This window comes from Phalacrocorax carbo, chromosome 5 (assembly GCF_963921805.1).
Source record: "Phalacrocorax carbo chromosome 5, bPhaCar2.1, whole genome shotgun sequence".
NCBI lineage: Eukaryota > Metazoa > Chordata > Aves > Suliformes > Phalacrocoracidae > Phalacrocorax > Phalacrocorax carbo.
Window position 1 is genome coordinate 46,622,194 of NC_087517.1, and position 21,030 is coordinate 46,643,223.

General features: G+C 39.5%; 1 protein-coding gene across 1 annotated transcript in view; it reads right to left on the bottom strand.

Annotated features, from left to right (window-relative positions):
- The window catches only part of HSD17B12 (hydroxysteroid 17-beta dehydrogenase 12), a 98,326-nt gene that overhangs the window by 24,062 nt on the left and 53,234 nt on the right, over positions 1-21,030 (bottom strand). The window contains exons 4-6 of the mRNA XM_064452313.1: positions 10,300-10,410; positions 8,190-8,254; positions 7,125-7,169 (exon numbers count right to left, since the gene is read on the bottom strand). Of these exons, the coding sequence (XP_064308383.1) occupies positions 7,125-7,169; positions 8,190-8,254; positions 10,300-10,410 (221 nt within the window). The remainder of the gene's footprint in view (positions 1-7,124; positions 7,170-8,189; positions 8,255-10,299; positions 10,411-21,030) is intronic.

Sequence of the window (21,030 nt, forward strand, 5' to 3'; positions counted from 1 at the left end):
GAAATGCAGGTGCAGCAGTTGAAAACATGAATGTTCCCAAGGCTCCTGAAGGCTCAGGTAATTTCAGACAGAATAACCAAACACTAGGCTATGTGAAAACTGCCAGCTCATCCAAGAGAAAAGTGTTTTTTCTTTCTGAAAGTTTGCATTAGAGCTGAATGAGAACGTGTGTGCATGTGTGCACACCTGAGAAATTTGCTCAGGACTGTCTCCTCGACATCAGAAGTTGTTAATCTTTTATATTTTACATAGTCTGGCAAAAAGTTATGTTTAGCACACAACCATGAAGCAGTGGTTTTTAAGGGTTTTTTGCTTGTTTGTTTTTCAATGATTTCACATATACACATATCACTACCGGAGAGTCTGAGGTATAGTTCCTTTAATTTGGAGGGCTGCATTAGTTTTCAGTTAACTTGTTTCATACCTAACCCTCCAGCTTCTCAGTTCCAGGATGCTCGCAGCACATGGCCAACTTAAGGTAGAGGTTCATTACAGACCGTTTCATTAATCTTTTACAGGCAGCTATAATTTCTTGATGTCCATGTATTTGCAACTGCATTTATTACATGCCTAGCAAGCACTGGTGATATTGTCCACTCTTCCTCACCTGACTTGCCTTCTACCTTCTAATTTTGGAAAAAGGGACACCACTTTTAGCCTAAGAGGTTCCTACTTGCAGATACAAAAATGCACAGCCATATGGCTAGATTTATGTTCTAAAACAGGTGCTACACTTAAAAGCTCCTATTAGAGGACTAACAAATAAATAGAAGTTATAACCATTTATTTCCAGTGTTGTTTCTTCAGAAAAAGAAATGTCCCATTCTTAGTGATCACTGAGTTGTAGTCTTTTCTCACTCTGGTCCAAGCAATAGCTCGGGAGTAGAGCTTTGGGAAAGAATAAAAATTTGTAAAGTCTTTAATACCTTTTAAGTAATATTAATTCATACTGCTAAAATACAGTAGGAAAAGCTGAGGTAAATATTAAAAGTTATCCTTCACAAATTATGGGCCACATAATTGTTATTCAAAGCCAGAAAACTAATACCACAGTTGTATATTCAGAGAGAAATCATGTACGGTAAGACATTATGACTGCAAGTCACTCCACTTCCAAAATTTATAAAGTACAACAAAGGATGAAGCTAGAGAACTTGGACAACATTTCTACTTTGTTACACAGCTAAGAAGCTTCCTTCAGATCTCATTCATGAATCTGGGGTAAAATTATAACAACTTGAAGCAACGTAACTTTTTAAAGATTGGCAATTCCCTGTCGTGCACCCACATCTGTAAAAACCATTCACTGCTACCATAAGATTCAGATTCACAGATTCACACAAGTTCACAAATGCACTAGCTGTTTAACAAATACTTAACTGACACCATGCCTATGCAAGTCTCATCTGCAGACCTTGCACTGAAAGAACTAAGGAATTGTACTCATGCATTGGTAGTCAAATTGATCATGAAACCTTTTCTCAGCAACTACTATTAAGTTTTTGTAATATGTCTCCTTTGAAACAATAGCTGCTTAATACAGCTCACATCCCAGACTGAACAAGGATGATTTATATTTGCAAAAACTGGCAAGAAAACCTGAGGTCATTTCAACAGAAAATCATGCAATAGCACATGTGGCAAGGTCAGTAATCAGAAATGGGCACGCGATATACAAAGGGAATGATGAACTTAACATGCTGCAAGCCCTGTTCATTAATCGGTGGCTTTTCTTTGAGCAATGTTTTTAAGGAGACAAAGTTTTCCCTAAAGCCACAAACTTGGAGTCCAGTGTACAAGGCAAAGCTCTCAAAATAAGAATCTTTTCCCCCTTGCTTCACAGAGGAAAAAGACTACTCAAATAATAAGGCTGAACTGTCTCTTTTCAAGATGTGGAATATGTATTTGTCTCAACCCCAAATCTACAAAAAAAGCCACAGAACTCCGGGATTTCCTAGATTTCCTAGGTTTCCCCAAAGTACTTGTACTTTGAAGAAAAATCCCAAGTGCTTCGCTGACTATTATTGAAACATATTTTTCACAGCTACATCTCCCTTGTTCCAGCTTCCCATGTATCATGCTCTCACAGTCAAAGTCAGCAAGGTGGGAAACCGCAGCATCTAATTTCTTCCCCTGGACCATCTGAATGACATTCACGACCACCTTCACAGAACACTTGCTCCTCTTCCAAGAACTGGCAGCTGTCCCTCTCTGTTATAAACTTGTATTATGTAGGTGGCTAAATCATCACCTCCCCCTTTACATTTATATTCAAAGTAATAATCAAAGAGACCTCTTGACTAGACTGGAATACACACAGACTTCTCACAAGTCAGTGTTGCCACTTACCTCAGAATTATGTTCCACTTACTGTGATCCCCTCCAATACACAGCAAATACAAATATTCGCATAAGGTCCTAGCAGGGCACAAGCAACTATCACCTGATTTCTGTTAAGGTCCCTTTACAGACACTGTATTAGGCTGCACTAGCCCGTCTGAATGCTCAGATGTCCTTTCCTATTGTCCTTCAGGATTATTGCTCCCCAGACTTGTCTTTTTTCTACGCATAGGTCTGCAAAAGAATGCTTCCCCTCTTTCTCAAACATACTAGACTCTTCTCCCCCTTTAAATTTTATACCGGTTGTGGGTTTTGTTTCCTAAACTGACAGTTTCAGACTTTGCAGGTAGAGCTGTTCCCTTGTCCTCGCTGGGATTCATAACCTGGTATAATTCACCTCTCACTCCTCTTCCATTAAGAGGGTAGCTGACACCAGATCTTCCAGTTCAACACAGAGTATTTATGTATTTTGAAGTCTTAAGCAAATTATAAGCTTCTCAAACACAGTGATGATAAAAATCCTCAATCTTGTAGGCCTATTACCCCTTTATATTTGACACTCAGTATGAAACATATGTAAGGTGATCAAGACGAAGATTAGCACAGACACCAAGGCATGTACATATACGTAATTTACTCTCCCCCTTCCTCTGTTAATGCCAATTTCCAACTGAAGCCTGGCCTGCAAGCCTAAAATTTACATTCCCCCACAACATAATAGCTTGCAAACCAATTCAGCTCCTTGCTTAATCAACCGCTAAGCCAGCACTCCCTCAACTATTTAGTCCTACTCATTTTTCAGGAGAACACAAGTTTATGCCTCGTTCCCAACGCAATTAGCAGATTGCAATGCTGCAAACAGAAATAACATACTTGCTTTTCCTCACACACTAAGTATCTCTTGCAGCTTCCAAAGGAGAAAGAAGGGCTCCCTGAAGTATGGGAAACTACTCTCTGTGCTCATTACCTACCCCCCTTTTCTACCGAACAACAAGTCTGGCATCCTTGGCTTTCAGTACATTAATCCAATAGCCTGATGAAGTTTAATCGTTTTTCCAGGCGAAATCAAAGGCTGTAGCATACAAAGGTAAACTGACACAAGAAGATGCAGTTGATACAGAGGAACCATAGACAAAAGCTATACAGAGCAACTATAATTTTGGCTTTTCGACACTTGCTGGTTAGTGAAAAACCTGAGGACTTCCAACCTGATATTTTATTCAATGTCAGAAATGTTTAGTTTGTGTCTCAAAATGCGATGAGACATCAAAAAAATTATAATACAAACCCATGTTACCTCAACTGCCAGCAACAATCATTAGATAAAAGTTCTGCTTTCTAAATCCCCCAGAAGCTCGAGGTGACATTACGCCAGGAACCATGAAACTTCGCATACTACCCAATCTTCTTCCTCATAAATCTGTCAACTCAATCCTTGTGTAAGGCTGCATTAAGTCTCAAGCTTTCCTGAGAAAATACCACAAACAGAAATTCTTCATTCTGTTTATGGCATCATCAAGACCCAAGGCAATTCTTCATCTGTATATTAGATGAAGAATGGAGTAGCTCTGGCTCTGCTCATTGCCATTGAAATGTGACATTTTCCAGAGAGCTTAAAAAGAACCTACTGTGGTTGAAGGCAGGATGGTGTTTAGCTGGGATTTTTAACCAGTACTTCATAAGATGTGATATTTCCAACATGTTTTACATAGTTTTACGTAGCTTGTCTTCAGTGATGTACAGGGTGCTTTGAAGGCAGATCACAGTAATCACAATTACTTCACACCAGACTGAGCCCCAAAATTGCACCACTGTGGGGTTCTTGGGTGACCTAACCCAACACTGCTCTAAGGACATGATGGAGGCAGACAGTGTGGAACAGGATTTGGGAAACAAGCATGTTCAAAAGCTCTGATGCGAAACAAGTTCTCAAACATTAGGGAAAATTTCATCGTATTAGATCCTTTACAGTTGGGAAAAGTATTAAACAGCACTACCAACTAGGTTGATAAATTTATCCTGTGACATGAAGATGGGGTCTTATCTCTCACCATACTCCTTCCTTCATGCTGCCTATATCCCCATGGAAATCTAATAAGCTGCCCAACAAAGAAAAATATAGGTCAAACATAAGGGATGAATGTTACCCTTCAAAAATGCCTACACTTGTGGCAACAAAACAGACCTTAATGTTTCTGCAGAATCAAACTGTGCTGTATATCTTGACTTTCCCACTTCAGTCCTGGCTGAAACACTCCTTAGACTTGGAGTTATTTGGCATGCATGCCAGAAGAGTTAGTGTCCAGCAGAGGTGTTGCTGATGGCACATGGTGCAGATTACCAATAAGGCAGGAGATATCGGTACCTTTTAAGCACTGAGAAAGTTTTGTCCCAAAGGCAAGGAAGTGAATTGGCAATGCTCCAGAACATAACAGTAGACAGGTTATGCAACACCTCTGATGAGGATCTGGAGATACTGTGAGCAGACCCTGAATCAGTACCAGCAAAACCTGCTTTGTCTTTCCTGCACCTTCACCTTTTCATCAGACCTTCATCTCTGCGCTCCCTTCCATCCCAAACTTCATGTTTTTAATCAGGCAAGAAGGGGGAATATACATAGATTTTTTTCAAACACACTCATACCCCTGGATAGGAGATGGTATCAACCTAGAACACCGAACTAAATATTCACAGAATTCCGTCCCAAAAATCTAAGGACATACAGACTTTTCCTAAAATTTTTTTCTTACCATGATTCTCTAGTTCTATGGGTTCTCCTGAAAAATTACTTACAGATGGTACATATCTCTAATGTGCTCCTCTCCCCAAAACAGTAAGCATCTGGCATGCCTACTGTTTAATTACACAATAGGCTCATGCAGGAGGAAACATTTTCAAGCCTGGAAGTTTATGCTCAAACTCTGATTATACCCAGTAGCAGAAGCTGTTCATGGTCAAGAAAAAAAGTTTTCAAACAGAAGGAAAAACACTATCAGTACACAGCAAGTAGATATTCATTAAGTTTTTATACATGTGAAGACAACCATGTTAGAATATGAAAAGGCTGACACAATGCAAATTTTACAAGAGACTGTATGACAATTTTCTTAAATTGTTGACCACCACTGATCATAAACACGAAGACTCAAGCCACAAAACAGCACTAGTTTATTCTGGAAACCAATATAATGGGGCTGCAGCTCTAGAATTTTAGGTGTATACCAAGTTAAAGTACACCTCAACTATTAGTCTAGCATACCATCTTCAGAAATACATATCAAGGTAGTTCATCTGTAACTTTTCTATTCTAAGAAAATGCTTCCAGGAAGACTGACACCCCAAATTCTTTAATCACTGAATAGTGCACTCCCTCTGCTGGCACAGCACAGATTTCACACCTTAGCAGAGGCATTCTGCTGATTATACTAATCTCTAGCTAAGAAGTCCATGCGTTACAACACTTCACATTTACACCTGCTGTAGCTGTATTAACATTAAAATAAGTCTAAATGACTTCCATAAGAGAAGCTTTCAAAGGCGCCCGTTAATAACTGACTTATCTGATTAAAATCTTGCAGGATTGCAACAAAACACCACGGGCCACAATCCTTGTTAAGGTAAAAACAGCACCTGTCAGGTTAGCAGTCATTTTCAAGGTGAAAAGTTTCTGAAGACTCCCTGTCGTAGCATTTCTAACTTTGCAACAACTAGTTCTAAGATGTCAAATAAAACACACACAAAAGTGAGAGTTTGCAGCAGCAAGCTGGCATTAACAATCCCAGTCACACAAGGGCTGCATTTTCACTGTTTAACTATGTTTTAATAAGGTGGGAAAATATTACAGAAGTATTGTTTTAGGACTCCCTGTGCCTCCTCATGTGGCAACAGAACACCTACAGTTTAGGCTCCCTGACAGCACCATACTAGATTAATTTAGTACTTAACCTAATCAGAACAGCTGCAAGAATGTAAAATCTTTCAAGCCAGCTTTGAAATACCTCATATTTTGGCTTTGTGGCAAAAGGTTAACCCTCAGCTGATGAAGATGCAAGTTTTGTTATGCATAGGAAGAGAAAGTTAAGGTCTAGCAGTGAATAATGACATGGAGTTTCTTCAGCACTCACTGGTAATACACTGATTGAGTCCCTGGGTCATGTAAGCAGCTGCTATTCCTTCTCCCCCTTTTACGCTTTGAAATACTAGGATGAAAATTTGATTTTTGAATGGGCCTCATGTTAATAAACAAGGGAACAGCCATATGTTTTAGCCTGAAGTCAGGTTGATTTCTTCCCAATGAAGACTTCAGTTTAAATATCAAAAAAGGAAGGTACCTTTACTTCAAAAGTTAGTGCACACTTCTGTGAACTTGGTTTTCCTTCTTGCTCATACATTTTGCAGAAAACATTTAAGTGCCTTCTCACTACAGCATACAAAAAAGCTTACATATGCAGAGATAAAGTTTCCTACCCCAAGAAACACAGATTCAGAGGGAGAAGAATGATTTACATGAAGGACTAGAATGACAAGCATGAAGAAGCATTAAATGTTGTTTTGTGTACATACCTTCCTCTTCTAAGTAGTTGACAGGTATCTTTGCAACAAATTATATTTCACACAACAATCAGAACAGTCTAATACAACAATTATAACCTCTGGTTACTCCAAGATGAAAAATGAACCTGTGGTCCAACAGGTGAAAGTAATTGCTTCAGTCAACTGAATGTAATTGTTTACTGGTTTTGAATTAAGACATCAAGAACAAGTGTTGGTAATGGGGCACTTACCTTACAAATAGCCATGATGTTTATATTGATCATTTTGTCGATTGTCTGCAAGAAAAAGTTTTGGGTTTTGTTGTTTCAAGTTATTTGATCAATATTTACTCACCCTCTGTGTTACAAGTGCCAGGATAAATTAAGCTTTACACTTATCCATCCACCTTCACTCCTTGTCTTCCTACTTAAGTATCAGGAGAGGTGAGAGACTTTCAAAGCAAAGTCTGTGAATTGCTTTTGACCAAATTTTATCTCTGATTAGGGACTTGTACCAATAAAGAACAGCACAGATGTATCACACTGACACTATTTCCTAACACTATTTGCAATATTAATGAACTTTAATAAATTCTGATATGTTCGTAAAGTAATGTCTGCTTTGTTCTTCACCATTTCATAACAGTGTTTTAGAGACGTAAAGTTTACTCATCAGGTAAAAAAAAAGGGAGGGGTGTGTTCTAAGTGTTATGAAGCTTAATTGAGGGTGAACCAAAACCCAGATATGTTTATCGATACTTAAGCAGAAAGCACAAACCCACAGTGGAGTTTTGGAAACAAAATCATGCGCCAGTGAAAGTGTTCATAGTTTTCAAAGCACTGAATCAACCAAGATTGTCCCTATATTACAAAATGTCTAAAACTGCCATATTTAGGTTTCATAATAGTGTTATGGAATATGCAGCTTCCATTCACAAAGTTGCTTGCTTCCCTTCCCTTCAGTCACTTAAGAACCACCCCCACAAGCTAAAGCAGCTCAAGAACAGCCACCAAATAAGACCACGGACAGGAGTGATATTCAGATATTGACCTCAGAGCATCTGTCTGAAATAGAAATATAAAATGAAGAAGCAGGGGAGAGCATTAGTAAAAAACAACTCACAAAACAAGCTGCCATCATATGAATTGTGTTCTGTTGCTTATGTAAATCTCTTAGCTTTTGAAGCCTCAATTCAAGTCATAAAACCTCGTTCTGTGAGTACCTTAAGCAAGCCTAAATACTTTTGCCATATCCATTAAGCATTTAGTGCTAAAAATAACTAGAACAACACTAGAAGGTACCACAAAAGCACTTACTTTATCCAGGTCTGGAACATCAAGAAAATATTCAGGATAAACATATGAAATTCCCACGTTGTTGACTGAAACGAAAGCATGATGTTTTAATTAGATTGCTTGGGTGCCTTCTCATTCCTCATGCTTTGATTAGTGACAAATTTCAAGCAATACTTTTAAAATGTTGCATTTAAAACATTCTAACCCCCTTAGCCAAGTTTCCTTAACTGCAGATATACTTGTACACATACAAGTGGAATGTGAGAGCGAATACACGAGTCATTTTAAACATGTAAGTGTTAATTCTCCAATTGTTTAAAAGCTGGCATATTTAGCATGCTGTAACCATCTTCCACCACTTTCACAGCACAGGGGAGGAACATTTCCTCTTTTAGAAATGTCAGCACACACCGTGCAAGTCTACAAGCAACATCACTGCACAACACAGAGGTGCAGTAGCAGAAATGGGAGTTTCAAGCCAATGAAAAGCTCTCAGTGCCTAGCAGGACATTAAATGAAACTGTTTAAGATATTTTTTTAAAAAATAAATAAATATAAAGTGAAATAAGATACAAAATAGTCTCCTGGTAAGACTAAGGGGCAGGGAGGCAGCAGCGGGTGGGCGGCAGGTGGCAGCAGGAGCCCAGGCGGCTGCGGATTGGGCAGGAGGCTCTGCCTTCAGGTTTGCTGGTGTTCTGAGACATGGAAGCGATATGCTGTTCTGCAGCAATTGCTACGCGACAGGCAGCTTCCAAGCCCTGCATCCCCCGAGTTGCTTTTGACAGGACAGATGAGAACAGAAGTTATTTTAATCTTCAAAGTTTCTTTGGGAGTTATTTCCTTCAGAAATGAGAAACGAGGCATCCACAGCTTTGTCACGACTACTCTTTACACAAAACACATTGCTGGCAGTTGCAGTTACTCCAATGGATTTGAACTTTTATAGCAATTAAATAGTGGATGTCATGAGTTGCATATACTCAAATCTGTCAGAAGTATTGGGGAACATTCCGGGCTTTATCCTTTAATGTTATTTTTTAATTAAGGTTTTATACACACTATTTTCATGGGCATTATTTGCAGACATCACACAACAGGATTAATCTATTAGCAACAAAGTTCATACAGTATATCATAATGTGTGTAATACATTTTGAAATATGCTTTTTTTAAAAAAAAAAAAAAGGCAGTTCTAGCTCCAGTTAGTGCACTTCAGGTTAGTAAAATGAATTTTGTGGCGAGAAGTACTTCATCAGATAACATACACCAGTAGATGTCCGAGCCATGCGACCTTGTAAAATTTCATGCCTTATGTTTAACCATCACAGGTTCTCATCCCCATACTGAGTAACCATAGAAATACTGGCTGTCACAGGTATATGTGCTTCTAACAAAAGAACCAGAAAACTGATAAGAAACTACCTTTACACCACTCTTCAGAAAAGATTCAGGTAAACTGCTGTTGTGTTTAAATGCTTCTTAACTTGTGATAAACACCTTCTTGAAACCGTCTTAGTTTTACATTCAACAAAGTAACTGGATGGATCACCTTGTTTTTTCAAGGACTACCACACTGCCTTACTCTCCTACAATATCAGAAGCCATGCTCAGGTGTTGCTACCAGTAGAACCACCACAGCTTACCAACATGACCAGAACATGCTTAAAACTTTTGAAGCAGGAGCCCGTTACTTGATGCTACATTGTAATGATTAAATGTCAACAGCTCTACAATTAAGAGTTAACTGTTCTACCACAGGGTTCTACTGCTAAGCTGAATTTAAGTACCCAGACCTTGCTTAGGTTCCAAGACAGCATTAGGTAAAGTCACTGCGCACTTAGTCACAAGCTAAAGAGTCTTCAGCAATCACAGAACACCACATCAAAACCATTCAATAAGCATCACAATTCCTGGAATCTAAGCACACATGCAAGCACCATCTCATGTAGTGTACCACCAGCAAGCTAAAATAATAAAAAACCACCTCACCGAGCATGCAGCAACGTAGATTTAGTCAGGCAAATGTTAGCTTTTGTTAATTGGTTTCAGTACACTTCAATATGGGAAAAAGTTAGTGGGTGTGTCAGGACAGAACACCACTATGAAAGATTTAGAACAGCCAAATACAAACCTAAAACACCAATTTCCAGGCCTTCCAATCCCACTTTGATTCTGCTGTAAATATCTTCTCTCTCTCCAAAGTCTGCCACAATGGCTTTTGTTTCCACTTTGTACTTCTCCTCTAGAAAAAAAAAAAAGTTTTTAAGTTTACGTTTGAATTAGTTGAATTACCATTCAGATATTAAGAATGTATCAGTTATTATGGTTTTACAAGACACTGTGTTAAGTAGCTAATATTATAACATTTTCACCTCTGCAGTAGGAATCTTTGGATTTTAACATAACTGGCATGGGAAGTTTATGACATTAAGCTACTTCTGGTGAGAATATAAATTCTCAAATGAGTCCACATTTTGTTTGTAAGGTATGATGAAGATGGCAAGAAACCAAATTATGTACGTTTGCACAGAATTAAAAAAAAAGCAGAAATCGGAAAAATGCATGCGCACAACAGTGTTCAAGCACACTTTAAGAACACTTTTTTCCAACTTAAGCCAAATGGTAAATGATTTGCTTCAGACCAAGCAACATAATTCTTTATTGCCCACCATTTCCATTCTCACTTCTGGTGCCATAAAGCTTTTTGAACATAAATAAAAAAGGGAACATGAGGGTGAAAGAGAACAGCAAAACTTCAAGTTTAATCTTTCCAAAACCATCCCGATGGAGATGCTGTCATCTCCACCTTTAACACAACAGGAAAAATACATGTAGCTAACTACATTTCGAAGTAGAAAAAGAAAGCAAGTATTAAAAATACTTCATACAAAAGCAATTCTGCTTCCATCAAGCTCAATTAATTACACTGAATCAAAATCAGTACAATGTCATCTCAGACTTCAAAAGAGCAGAACAGTAGCTTAACATCGCAGCATCTCTGTTTTGCTGCACCTGGCTCCCACCCCAGTGCTCCTTAAGGAACCTGTACACAGCCTCAGAAGGCTTTTAAAGCACTTTGCCCCCAGAGCCATTCATAAAAGCAGTGCCATGTTAAAGGAAAAGAATCATTCACAAAAAGATTAGAAGCAGCCAGATTCCCATGATGCTCCTTCCCATTCAAGGGAAAGCCGCGACTCCCATGATCCTGCCGTCCATTCATGCAGAATCATGAATCTACTGAACTCGCTGCTTTGCTGGCTGCCTCCCCTCCCCCCTCACAATAGCCCTAATGGCAGATGAAATTATTTCTCCTCCTTTTCCCTCTCCCCACCCTCAACCTCTTCATCTCTCCTGAACAGCTGCATTGTTCAAAAAAAAAATCCCCTGAGAGATGTTGCTATGTCAAATGACGACGTAAATAGCATTAAGCCCCTACTGCAGCAGCAGTCTTGTGATCGCGTCAGAAGAAAATCAAGTTCAATGTTGGGGGGGGGACGGACGGACGGGGAAGTAGAAATGGTCTATTTTTGAACACAGCTGTTCTAATATTTAGCATACACATTTGAGTTCTTACAGGACACTGAATTAGAGGCAGCATTAGAGGCATGTGTAATATGTGCAAGTGGACTGGGCAGGCAAAGCCCAAGTCACACCCTTCTACACACATGCCATTTTTAACTGTTTTGTGGGATCTGCAGCTGTCCTCACTGCCCCTCCAATGCCTCATGAAGCGAGAATTGTTTAAAGGACCCAAACACCATCCTCACAAATTTGCTCAGTTGGTACTGGCCCTCTTATACTAAACACTTTTCATTAGGATTGTTACCAATCTATCTTCGAAGCCTTTTGAAATCGCTACAGGGATACTGAGAGGACAAGGTAAGGAAAAAAAGCTGAAGACCTACTATCATAAGTAGGAAAAAAAAAAAGTCCTCACACCACTGTTCATGTAAGACCCTTCTTCAAGCCTTTAGAAAATTAGGTAGGAGCCATTACATTTAAGGTAATTAAGCACCTATAAAAAGATACAGCACCCTTTGTGGGCAGAGGGTGGGTAAGTACAGTGTATAAAAACATATGAAAAGTAGAAGACTGCCTACTGCTGCAAGGCCAGGAAACACAATCCTTGTGCAGTTGCTCACAGCAAACATGTGAGGCTCTTGCCCCAGCAGATGCCACCTGCTGACCAAAGCCTCCCTCTCCATTTGACACCAGCGTTCAAGGCATCCTGTAACTTCTGTGTACCCCATGCTCTGTCCCAGAACCTGCGATAGGTGGGATGATCCACTACATCAGAGAAAAGACTAGCAGATACACCTGATTAAACTGTTCCATGTCAAACGATGATGCAAATAGCATTAAGTCACTTCCACGTAAGCTCATCCTAATAGTCGGAGCACAAGGTGCAGAGGAGAACAGGTGTACTCTGCTCTGTATGAACAATGGAAAAAGAATTTCCTCAATCTTAAGAAGGATTAAGATGTTCTCAAACAGATGGGCTAGAAGAGAGAATAGCACACATCCTTGTTTTATCTGCCAAAAAGACTCTGAAATGTAGTGTAACAGAGAAGGAAGCAAGCAGGCTGTGTCCTAATTCAGGGTATCTAGCAGTGACTGGGCTCTTGCTGTCCAAGAAGACAAAAGCTGAAACTCCTTAATGGCACTTTCAGCTTGAAGACCATGAGGTACTCGGGAGCCACAGGGAGCAAAAGAAGGGTATCAGCCAGTTTTTGCAGTCAGCAGCTAGAGGATCTGAAAGAGCTGATATTATCTGCCAGCGTGTCCAGCTTTCCTGATGATACATTGGAAAGTGAATCTGATGTTTCATCTTTGGAACTGGTACTTCAAATGCTTCTTAGCGAGGGGCTGAATATTACACCACCATGTTATCAGTAGTTGTGGGGATCAATATTACACCACCACGTTACCAATCGTTGTGCAGCAGTTGGTCATCACCTACCCATAGGTATCAAGGATGAGAAAGGAAGCTCAGCAGATCTCCTTTACATGTCTCAACTCTGGCACACCAGGGTTTTAATCATCTCATTTACTAAAAATCTCACGTAAGATCAGTATTGACCCTACAAATAACTTTTAAGATAAAACTTGTACATGTCCAGTTAATTTACAGGGCCCGTATGACCTTAGCCAACACTTCTGGTAATTTAGCAGGAGACCAGATATGCACAACAGTATCCTGGTAATCTAATAAAAGCAGACATGATCTTCTGCAATCACACCATCATTTGAAAGGTAAGTTGTTGACCACAAACAAAGCCCTGACAAAACATCTTCAGAGCTGTCGGAAGGCTGAACGAAACAATAGTCATAATGGTGATAGAGCAAGATGGTACAAAACAAAAAGGCAAGGTGAATTTTTTTAGAAGATACAGAGATGGATTCTTTCGAAGATCCAGATAGCAACCCAAGAACACAGTCAGACTGTAGAGGCACAGGCATGTCCCAGGCCAATACCTGTAGAAAAACAGCTGTCATGCAGACAAAGGAAGTATTAAAAAAACACACATTAGAAGGGGAACAAAATATAACTGAAAAAAATATGCCACCTTTTGCACAGGTGGTAAAGAAGAACTGACCTCCTGAGGCATGTTCCCATTCTACGCATTCCTGCACAATACAGGATGAGAGAGTTTGGAAACAAATAGGTTGTTTAATCACGTTCTTCACATACACACCGTCAGAAATGCAAACACTTTTATGGATAATCCCTTGAAGGAAACACTATCTTTAGTATTCTCGGAAGAGGACTCCAAATAGTGTCTTGGTTAAGGTGTCACCTTAACTTGGTTAAGGTGTCACTATTCAAAACAAGCATAGAAGACATTTAAGCAGTCATTCCAGGTCTGTCCAGAGGTCCATCTATGCAAGTATTTGGTGTTCTGTACCAAATAAAGAAAATGGTATAAAGAATAAGGAAAGTACATAGTAATGTTTCTTCAATTTATTATCCCAAGCTCCAACAGTTTATTGCTCAGAATCTTCCTGAGCTATGTATGCCTACCCTGATGGCCTTCAGCCAATTCTTCCTACAGTAGTTTGCCCGATGACGACAAATCCGTACACGCTTTCAGCACTTCATTACTGCCACGTTTTTTGCTTTTGAACCTGCCAAGAGCAGAAGTGACCAAATTTCAACTTGGTGTGCCTGGATCCACCCTGATTGCTCCGTCTGACAATGTTTTTGAACTGCCATCTCCTCTTCCTCATTCACACTTCAGAAAGGTATTTTTTCTTTCCCATTCCTGTCACTATGCATTGGTTGATGCTGCACTGACATTTGGTTGCTAATACTGAAGAGGTAACTTACTTTCATTACTTCTCAATTTTGAGCCAGAGGACATTGAAATGTTAACATCTACTTGTTTTCATGCCCATCTTTTCAGTTTCCTCTGCATATCAGACGACTCCTATTCATCTTACAGGTCTTTTGGAATTTTAACCTGTCCCTTTCACCTTTTACAGATCTTCCCTTAACAAATTTCACAAGCACAAGGAAGGTGGAAAGGAAACAGAAAAAACAAAAACTGTATCTATCCTACGCCTTCTTTCTACATGGTCTCCACCATGATAAACTCATGCTTTGAAAAGAAAAGATGCATATTATATATCCAGATCTCAATAGTCTTTCTAAACTCTGGGTTTTAATTTTTGTACAGACGTTGTCTGATGTTCACGGAAGCTCTTGCAAACAAACTTTATTAGAGGCTCAGTTTGACATTTTAAAGTCAGAAACTAAATTGTCACATTCAGGATGTTTATTAAAAGGATACTCATGTATTCATATGTGATTTAAGTCATCAGTAGTTTGCAGGAAAAGAATATCTACTCTTACACAGATGCAATATTAGTATTTACTTAGAAATGCAAGAATGAAAGCTGCTAAAGCTTGAGAGGCCCAGAGGAGACCCCAGTTCTACCTTAGGATGGAAACAGTACCTCCAGGTGCCAAATGAAGTTAATTTGTAGCCAACAAGATCATAAGTGAAAGATGTTGCAGCACTGGGGAGGTGGGGTGTGAGAACAGGGGTGGGGAGTAAATACTCAAAGAAGACAGACTGTTGGAGCTGGAAACCACACACTTCAGCAAGCAGGCAGCCATGGAGCAGGCACAACTGAGAACTGAAGACAGAAAGGTACAGACTAATATAGAACTGTGAAGTGGCTAGGAGATAAGCACCTTCAAATTTATTTTTTTGGAAGCTTGCAAATAACTGAAAGCAGCAGTCCCCCTAAACTGAAGTCTTGGTTGACAGACTAAGAAAGTGCTAAGGAAGTTAAATTTCCAGTCACAGATAAACTGGGCTCAAAAGAAGATTCCCCCAGAGGAGTAACCTGTGTACTTGGATGCAAAAGCAAACAGACACTAGCCTAGTGGTCAGGAGAAGCAGCTCAGTTTACCTGACAGAAGCAGTATCAGTGGTATAAAGTCTTGCTGAGAAACAGAAAAACCAGAAGATCACCATCTCTTTAAAAATTACATTAGTACTTGCACTGCCTGTTTCTAAGCAGCTGGCTACAGCAGCTTGAATTTGCACCTGGTATGTTGAAACAACTCCAGTCAACTTTGCAATAGAGGTTCAGGATATGAGGCCCACATTGTAAGCAGGTACTGGGAACAGTTACTTCAAGCTGAAGGAAAGTACATTGAAAACCTCTTGCTAGAACTGAAGCATATCATCACTTTACATTCAAAGCCTTATATAAACATTGCCATCACAGCGATGTGGTATAAAGCAACTGTTTGCAAAAACATAAAAGATGTCTCACTTGGTCTTTAGCTTCAGGATGGCCAGAGATGCAAGCGAAATATTAGGGAAAAAAAAAAAAAAGCTCTCCATCCTTCATCATACAGGAGGGAAAAAATTAAGTAAGGAGATTCAACTACATCTGCAAATGAAGATGTCATCTTTCCAGTATTGCTGTAGTGCCAAAACTCACCCTAATCCAGCACCCACTGTCCAGAGAGTTTTAACCTTTCAAGAAAGGTTAAGAAGCTGAGAAAGGAAAGGAAAATGTGAAAACCTCCTGCTTTTTAGCACAATATCTATGCAGGGCAGAGACGAAGAATTTAAGACCACAGAGTGGCTGCAGATAGCTTTGCAAAGCCTTTGGGGTTTTTTAAAGGAAAGCCATCCACTTTAGGAATGTATCCGCTTTGGAACTTTCAGAGTTTGCAGAAGTAGCACGCTTAGTGTCATGTATGGCTGGAATCTGTTTTCCAGAAGGACCAGATACTTTCAGACTGGTGATGGCAGATTGTGATGACACACTGATAATATTTACCATATAAAAGCATGTTAAAGTTAGCTGGGTATAACAAGAGCTAGCTCTTTCAGATAATTTTGTAGAGAATTAAGAATGCAAGGAATGAGCTTTGCCTTTCAGCACAGTAGAGACCAGCTGTGAATTACTGTTCTAAGTTACGAAGGGAAGTCCAAGATATTGAGAAAGACATGAAAGATGTCTCCCCATCCCAATCAGTCACAGAATCACCAGAGTAGCATACAGATACTTATTAGAAAAAAGAGCAGAAACCCTGGAGAACCTGCAATATTCTTCGGGCATCAGATCCCAGTAGCACAGGTCACAGAAGGAGAAAAGGCGATCTAGAGCAAAGCCTCTGGACTCTTGCCACATACATTTTATTTATGTTTTGATTACCAAGTTCATAGACAAACTGAATACCTAAAAGACTACCCTTTGAGGGGATGAGAGTTCCCATTTGTGTAGCTGTATCAGTCCTTGTCCTGAATGACAGATCATGTTTCTCATTTCTGCAAAAGAGGACACAAGAGAGACCAGGGCCTGGAGAGCAGCACAGAAGATAAGGGAGGGTCAGTGCCAAGCCCTCATGCAGAGGGACGCTGCACAGCAGAGACCCCATGCAAGAGAACACGAGCCTTCAAAAGCGGAGCAGATATGCCACAACAGATACAGTAGGATTCTTATTACGATACATAAGTTATAGACTTTTCTATAAAACTCTGAAGCAGAGTGTCAGTAACCTAAAGAACAACAAAAGCTGAAGTTAGTTGTAGCTAAAAGGAAGCTCTGCTTGCACCTCGTTTGCAAAAGAAGTCTCCAGGTAGGAATGCTATACTGCATCAGCTTCTGCATAGCATGAGATGCCTGCCTGCAACTTAACAGAACTTGTTATGTTTCAACACATTTTTCAAAATCACATGGGTATGAACATTTGGTCAAGCACTAACAAAGAGGTTCAGATCCCTTTCATTCAACTACATGTGCACACTGCCAGGAAATTCCTTACGTGCTGCACTAGTTGCACATGTAATTTCATAAATACAGCTTCCTTAAAAATAACTACTATTTTTAAAATCTAATCACATATAAGTATAGAACAGGTAAAAAATCCCAGACTTTATTTAAAATGTTACAGTTCTGTTTAACAGCTTCAAGTTTCAAAATACACACGCACACAAGTCAATCCCTCGCTTCTCAGCTTTCAAAGATGACAGAGCAGGAGATGGATCTTTAAGACAAAGTCCACAAACCCTTGAGCCACAGAGGACATTTAAGTTTTTAATGTTTATAAGCAGTACTGTTACTACAAAACATAGGAAGAAAACACGCTTTGTTAATACTTGCCGGCCTTTGCTCCTCTCTGACTCCCATTACATTAAAATATATTGCAGCTTCTAAGATACACTTACCAAGTCAGAAAAATGATCTGAGCAACACACAGGATCAATGAATAAGCCCATTCACCCAAATATTATGCTTAACGTTGTAAGCTTTCCTAAATCAAGCTTGTCCTAATTACAAAGCTAACTAAAAACACAAAATCAAGCAGCCTGTAAAAACAGCTGCAGAGGCTGCCAGCCAAGGAGGCTGCACAGTCAAGTCATCACAATGTTTCCAAATGCCGATGTTATTTCAGGCAGTAAGGCAAGCACAGCTTTGACGCTCACCGCGCACACCCCCTCGCTCCGGTACACCACAGCAGGGCCAGGAACAAGACACACCAACAGGCAACGCACATGCGACCGTCCTTGTGCAGGTCAGGAGTCCTGCCTTCCAAGAATAGCATCAGGTTTGCCCTTCTGTTGTTTTCCCCATCACTATCTCAAAATACCTACTATGCTAAAGCTGCACAAAGAGTTTGTTCGGACGCAATCCCAAGCTGTTTCAGAGATAAGTGCAACAGGAGGTGTGGTACGGGTAGTGTTGTGTGACAGGCAGAATCTCAGACTCCCACGTCTATTCTCCTCTTTCCCTGACGCTATTTTCAAACCCCCCCAAGGCTTTTTTGATATTTGTTGGTGGTACTGGTTTTTACATAGCATGAAGAAAGCTATTTTTAGTTTACCAACTCACTTTATGCTGGGCATATGGACTATTTCCAATACCTCCTGTAACACTTAGTTTTCCTTAATGTCATTATTATTGCCTGACCGGGACAATATATACACATGATATGTATATACATGTAAACACCAATGTTTCAACGCTTTTTGAAAATCAAAGTCTAAATTCTCCAGCCCTATAAATATTAGAACAGTAATGACTTAAAAAAAAAACCACACACTTTTTTTTTTTCAGATTTAAGTTCAACAGAGTGAATTCAGAATGACCAGAATTATTTAGTAAGAGGAATTTAAGAGTCACGTACAGAGACTGAAAGGTATCGTAGTATGGATTAACGAAAAAGTTGTACCCTTACTCTCAAGGCAATTTCAAGAAATATGATTCACTCTACATGAATTAAAACAAATTTAAGAAGTGAAACAAGCTTCTAGGCTAATTCAGCATTATTTATGTCCTTGATAGTTTCATCTGCATCCACAGAAAAGTGTTTACTGTAGTCAAAAGACAGACACTTAAAAGAACAGTTTTCAGGGTTCTCTTAAGTGTTACTTGTAAGGGAAGACACATTGTTAATTAGCCCACATCTAGTGCACAAATTAGTATAGTACCCAGTTCAGCACTGGAAGTGTTGCACGTGCTTAAGGAGTTACACAGGAAGCATGCTTGTATTTGTTTGTTAAACGATTTTTTTAATGGTGTATTTTTCATATTCATGGATTTTTTCCTACAAAATTTGTTGTGAAAAACAGATCAATTGAATTTCCTTTCTCTATGAAGAGCTACTAACTAGCATTTATTATTTTCCTCACCACAACATTTTCCTGAAAAAAAACATAAAAGTAATTATCACCATATAATGATATGTAATGGAACTCAACCTGCTAAAAAAGTGACAATAGATTAAATATACATTCATAGAATGAAGCTGTAGAAGGAGGACGGCACTGTTTGCATGAGCCAGTCCCTTTCTTGTGCCAGAGAGAGACTGTTCCCTGCAGAGCCTCTTAAAAGGCTTCATTTTAAGTCTCTCAGCAATAGAGCTTCCACCTATTACCCTAAATCAGATTTGCAAAACAGACTTTCACTCAGTGAAAACAATCCAATACTCATTTTTCATGTAATATTCAGTTTATTTTACACCGAAAGTGATAAGCAATATATTGCAGCTTTTGTGTTAACAGAGATGTTTAATGGCCCAGAGACTAACGCAAGGGCTCTTGGGTTTGGTATCCACAAAAGCTTACGTTACAAATAGGTCGCTGGCAGAGACAGGCATTAAGTTTCTGTGTATTAAAGAAAATGCAACCTATTCCCCCACCAGGTACTGCCAGGCAGAGGCAGTGGTGACCCTGAATGTTTGCAGGGATGACTAATCCCTGGTTCTTTAGTCCAGGTTTCAAAAGCACCAAATAAGTCATCTGCCCCATTGATCCAATTACCTAGCCGGTAAAACATTAAGACTCGAGACACCATTAGGTCCCAGAGTTAGTCCTGAACCTACAGGCACAATATACAGAGTATCTGAGGTGTGGAAGAGGCTACTCCTGCTGTAGTTTATATGCAGAAAAGGAAACCCAAAGCACCTAATTCACATTTAAATAACCTTTATACATTTTTTTTCTTCTGGACTTTATGGGTTTACAACAAATATTGCATAGAAGCACTCTGACAGCGAGGTCCACAGCAACCATGCTTCCAATCCTTCTTTCCGGAAGAGGCTAACTTAGTCTTGCCAGGTGTGAAAAGCACTGTCGGCTAGAACTTGTCAGATCACTTACTGCTACGTGTAACCCAGGACACCGACTGCTGAACTTTCTTAAAACGGTTTTCACCCTTAAAAGCAACCATGACAACAGGGTCTGTTACTCCCTGTGCTGACAGCCAATATGTAAACAAAGTCCTTTTGCAAGGATGTCACTAGCCACCTGCAGAACATTTTACCTGTGGCTTATCCTACCTTGTTGGTGCCTCAAAATTCTCCTAAAGAGTTAAGTAGTCCTAGGACTGCATCCTGTAGCTTGCAGGACATCTATCAAGTGTTTCTCTCTAAGCATTCTGTTCAGTTTCTTCAAGTTAATCCAGGCAAAATTTCACTGAGAAAATGCAAGAGAAGATGATAAAAAAGAGGGACTAAGGAGGGGGGAAAAAAAACCCATACCACAGAAGCAGGATGCTTCTTGAAGAAAAAAGATTAAAACTTCCACATTTAAAACTAAGCTCCCTTCCCAACTGCTCTGCCTTTTACATGCTTTGTTGATTGCATTCAGGATTCATCTATTTCACTTATTGACAAATTATTAAAAATTAATATTAAAAATTAATTCAGCCTGAGTCCTTCATCAGCTCTCTACCATGTCTGACAACTGCTCCTTTAGTAAGTGGCTGACACCATTCAAGGCAAACCCATGGGAACTTTCTTCACTTCATCCAAGGGAAACTTTCTTCAGAGATTAAAACCAAGAGCTCATTCTGAATCAAAGATCCTTATGCTACAACTTTATGTGAAGGGTGA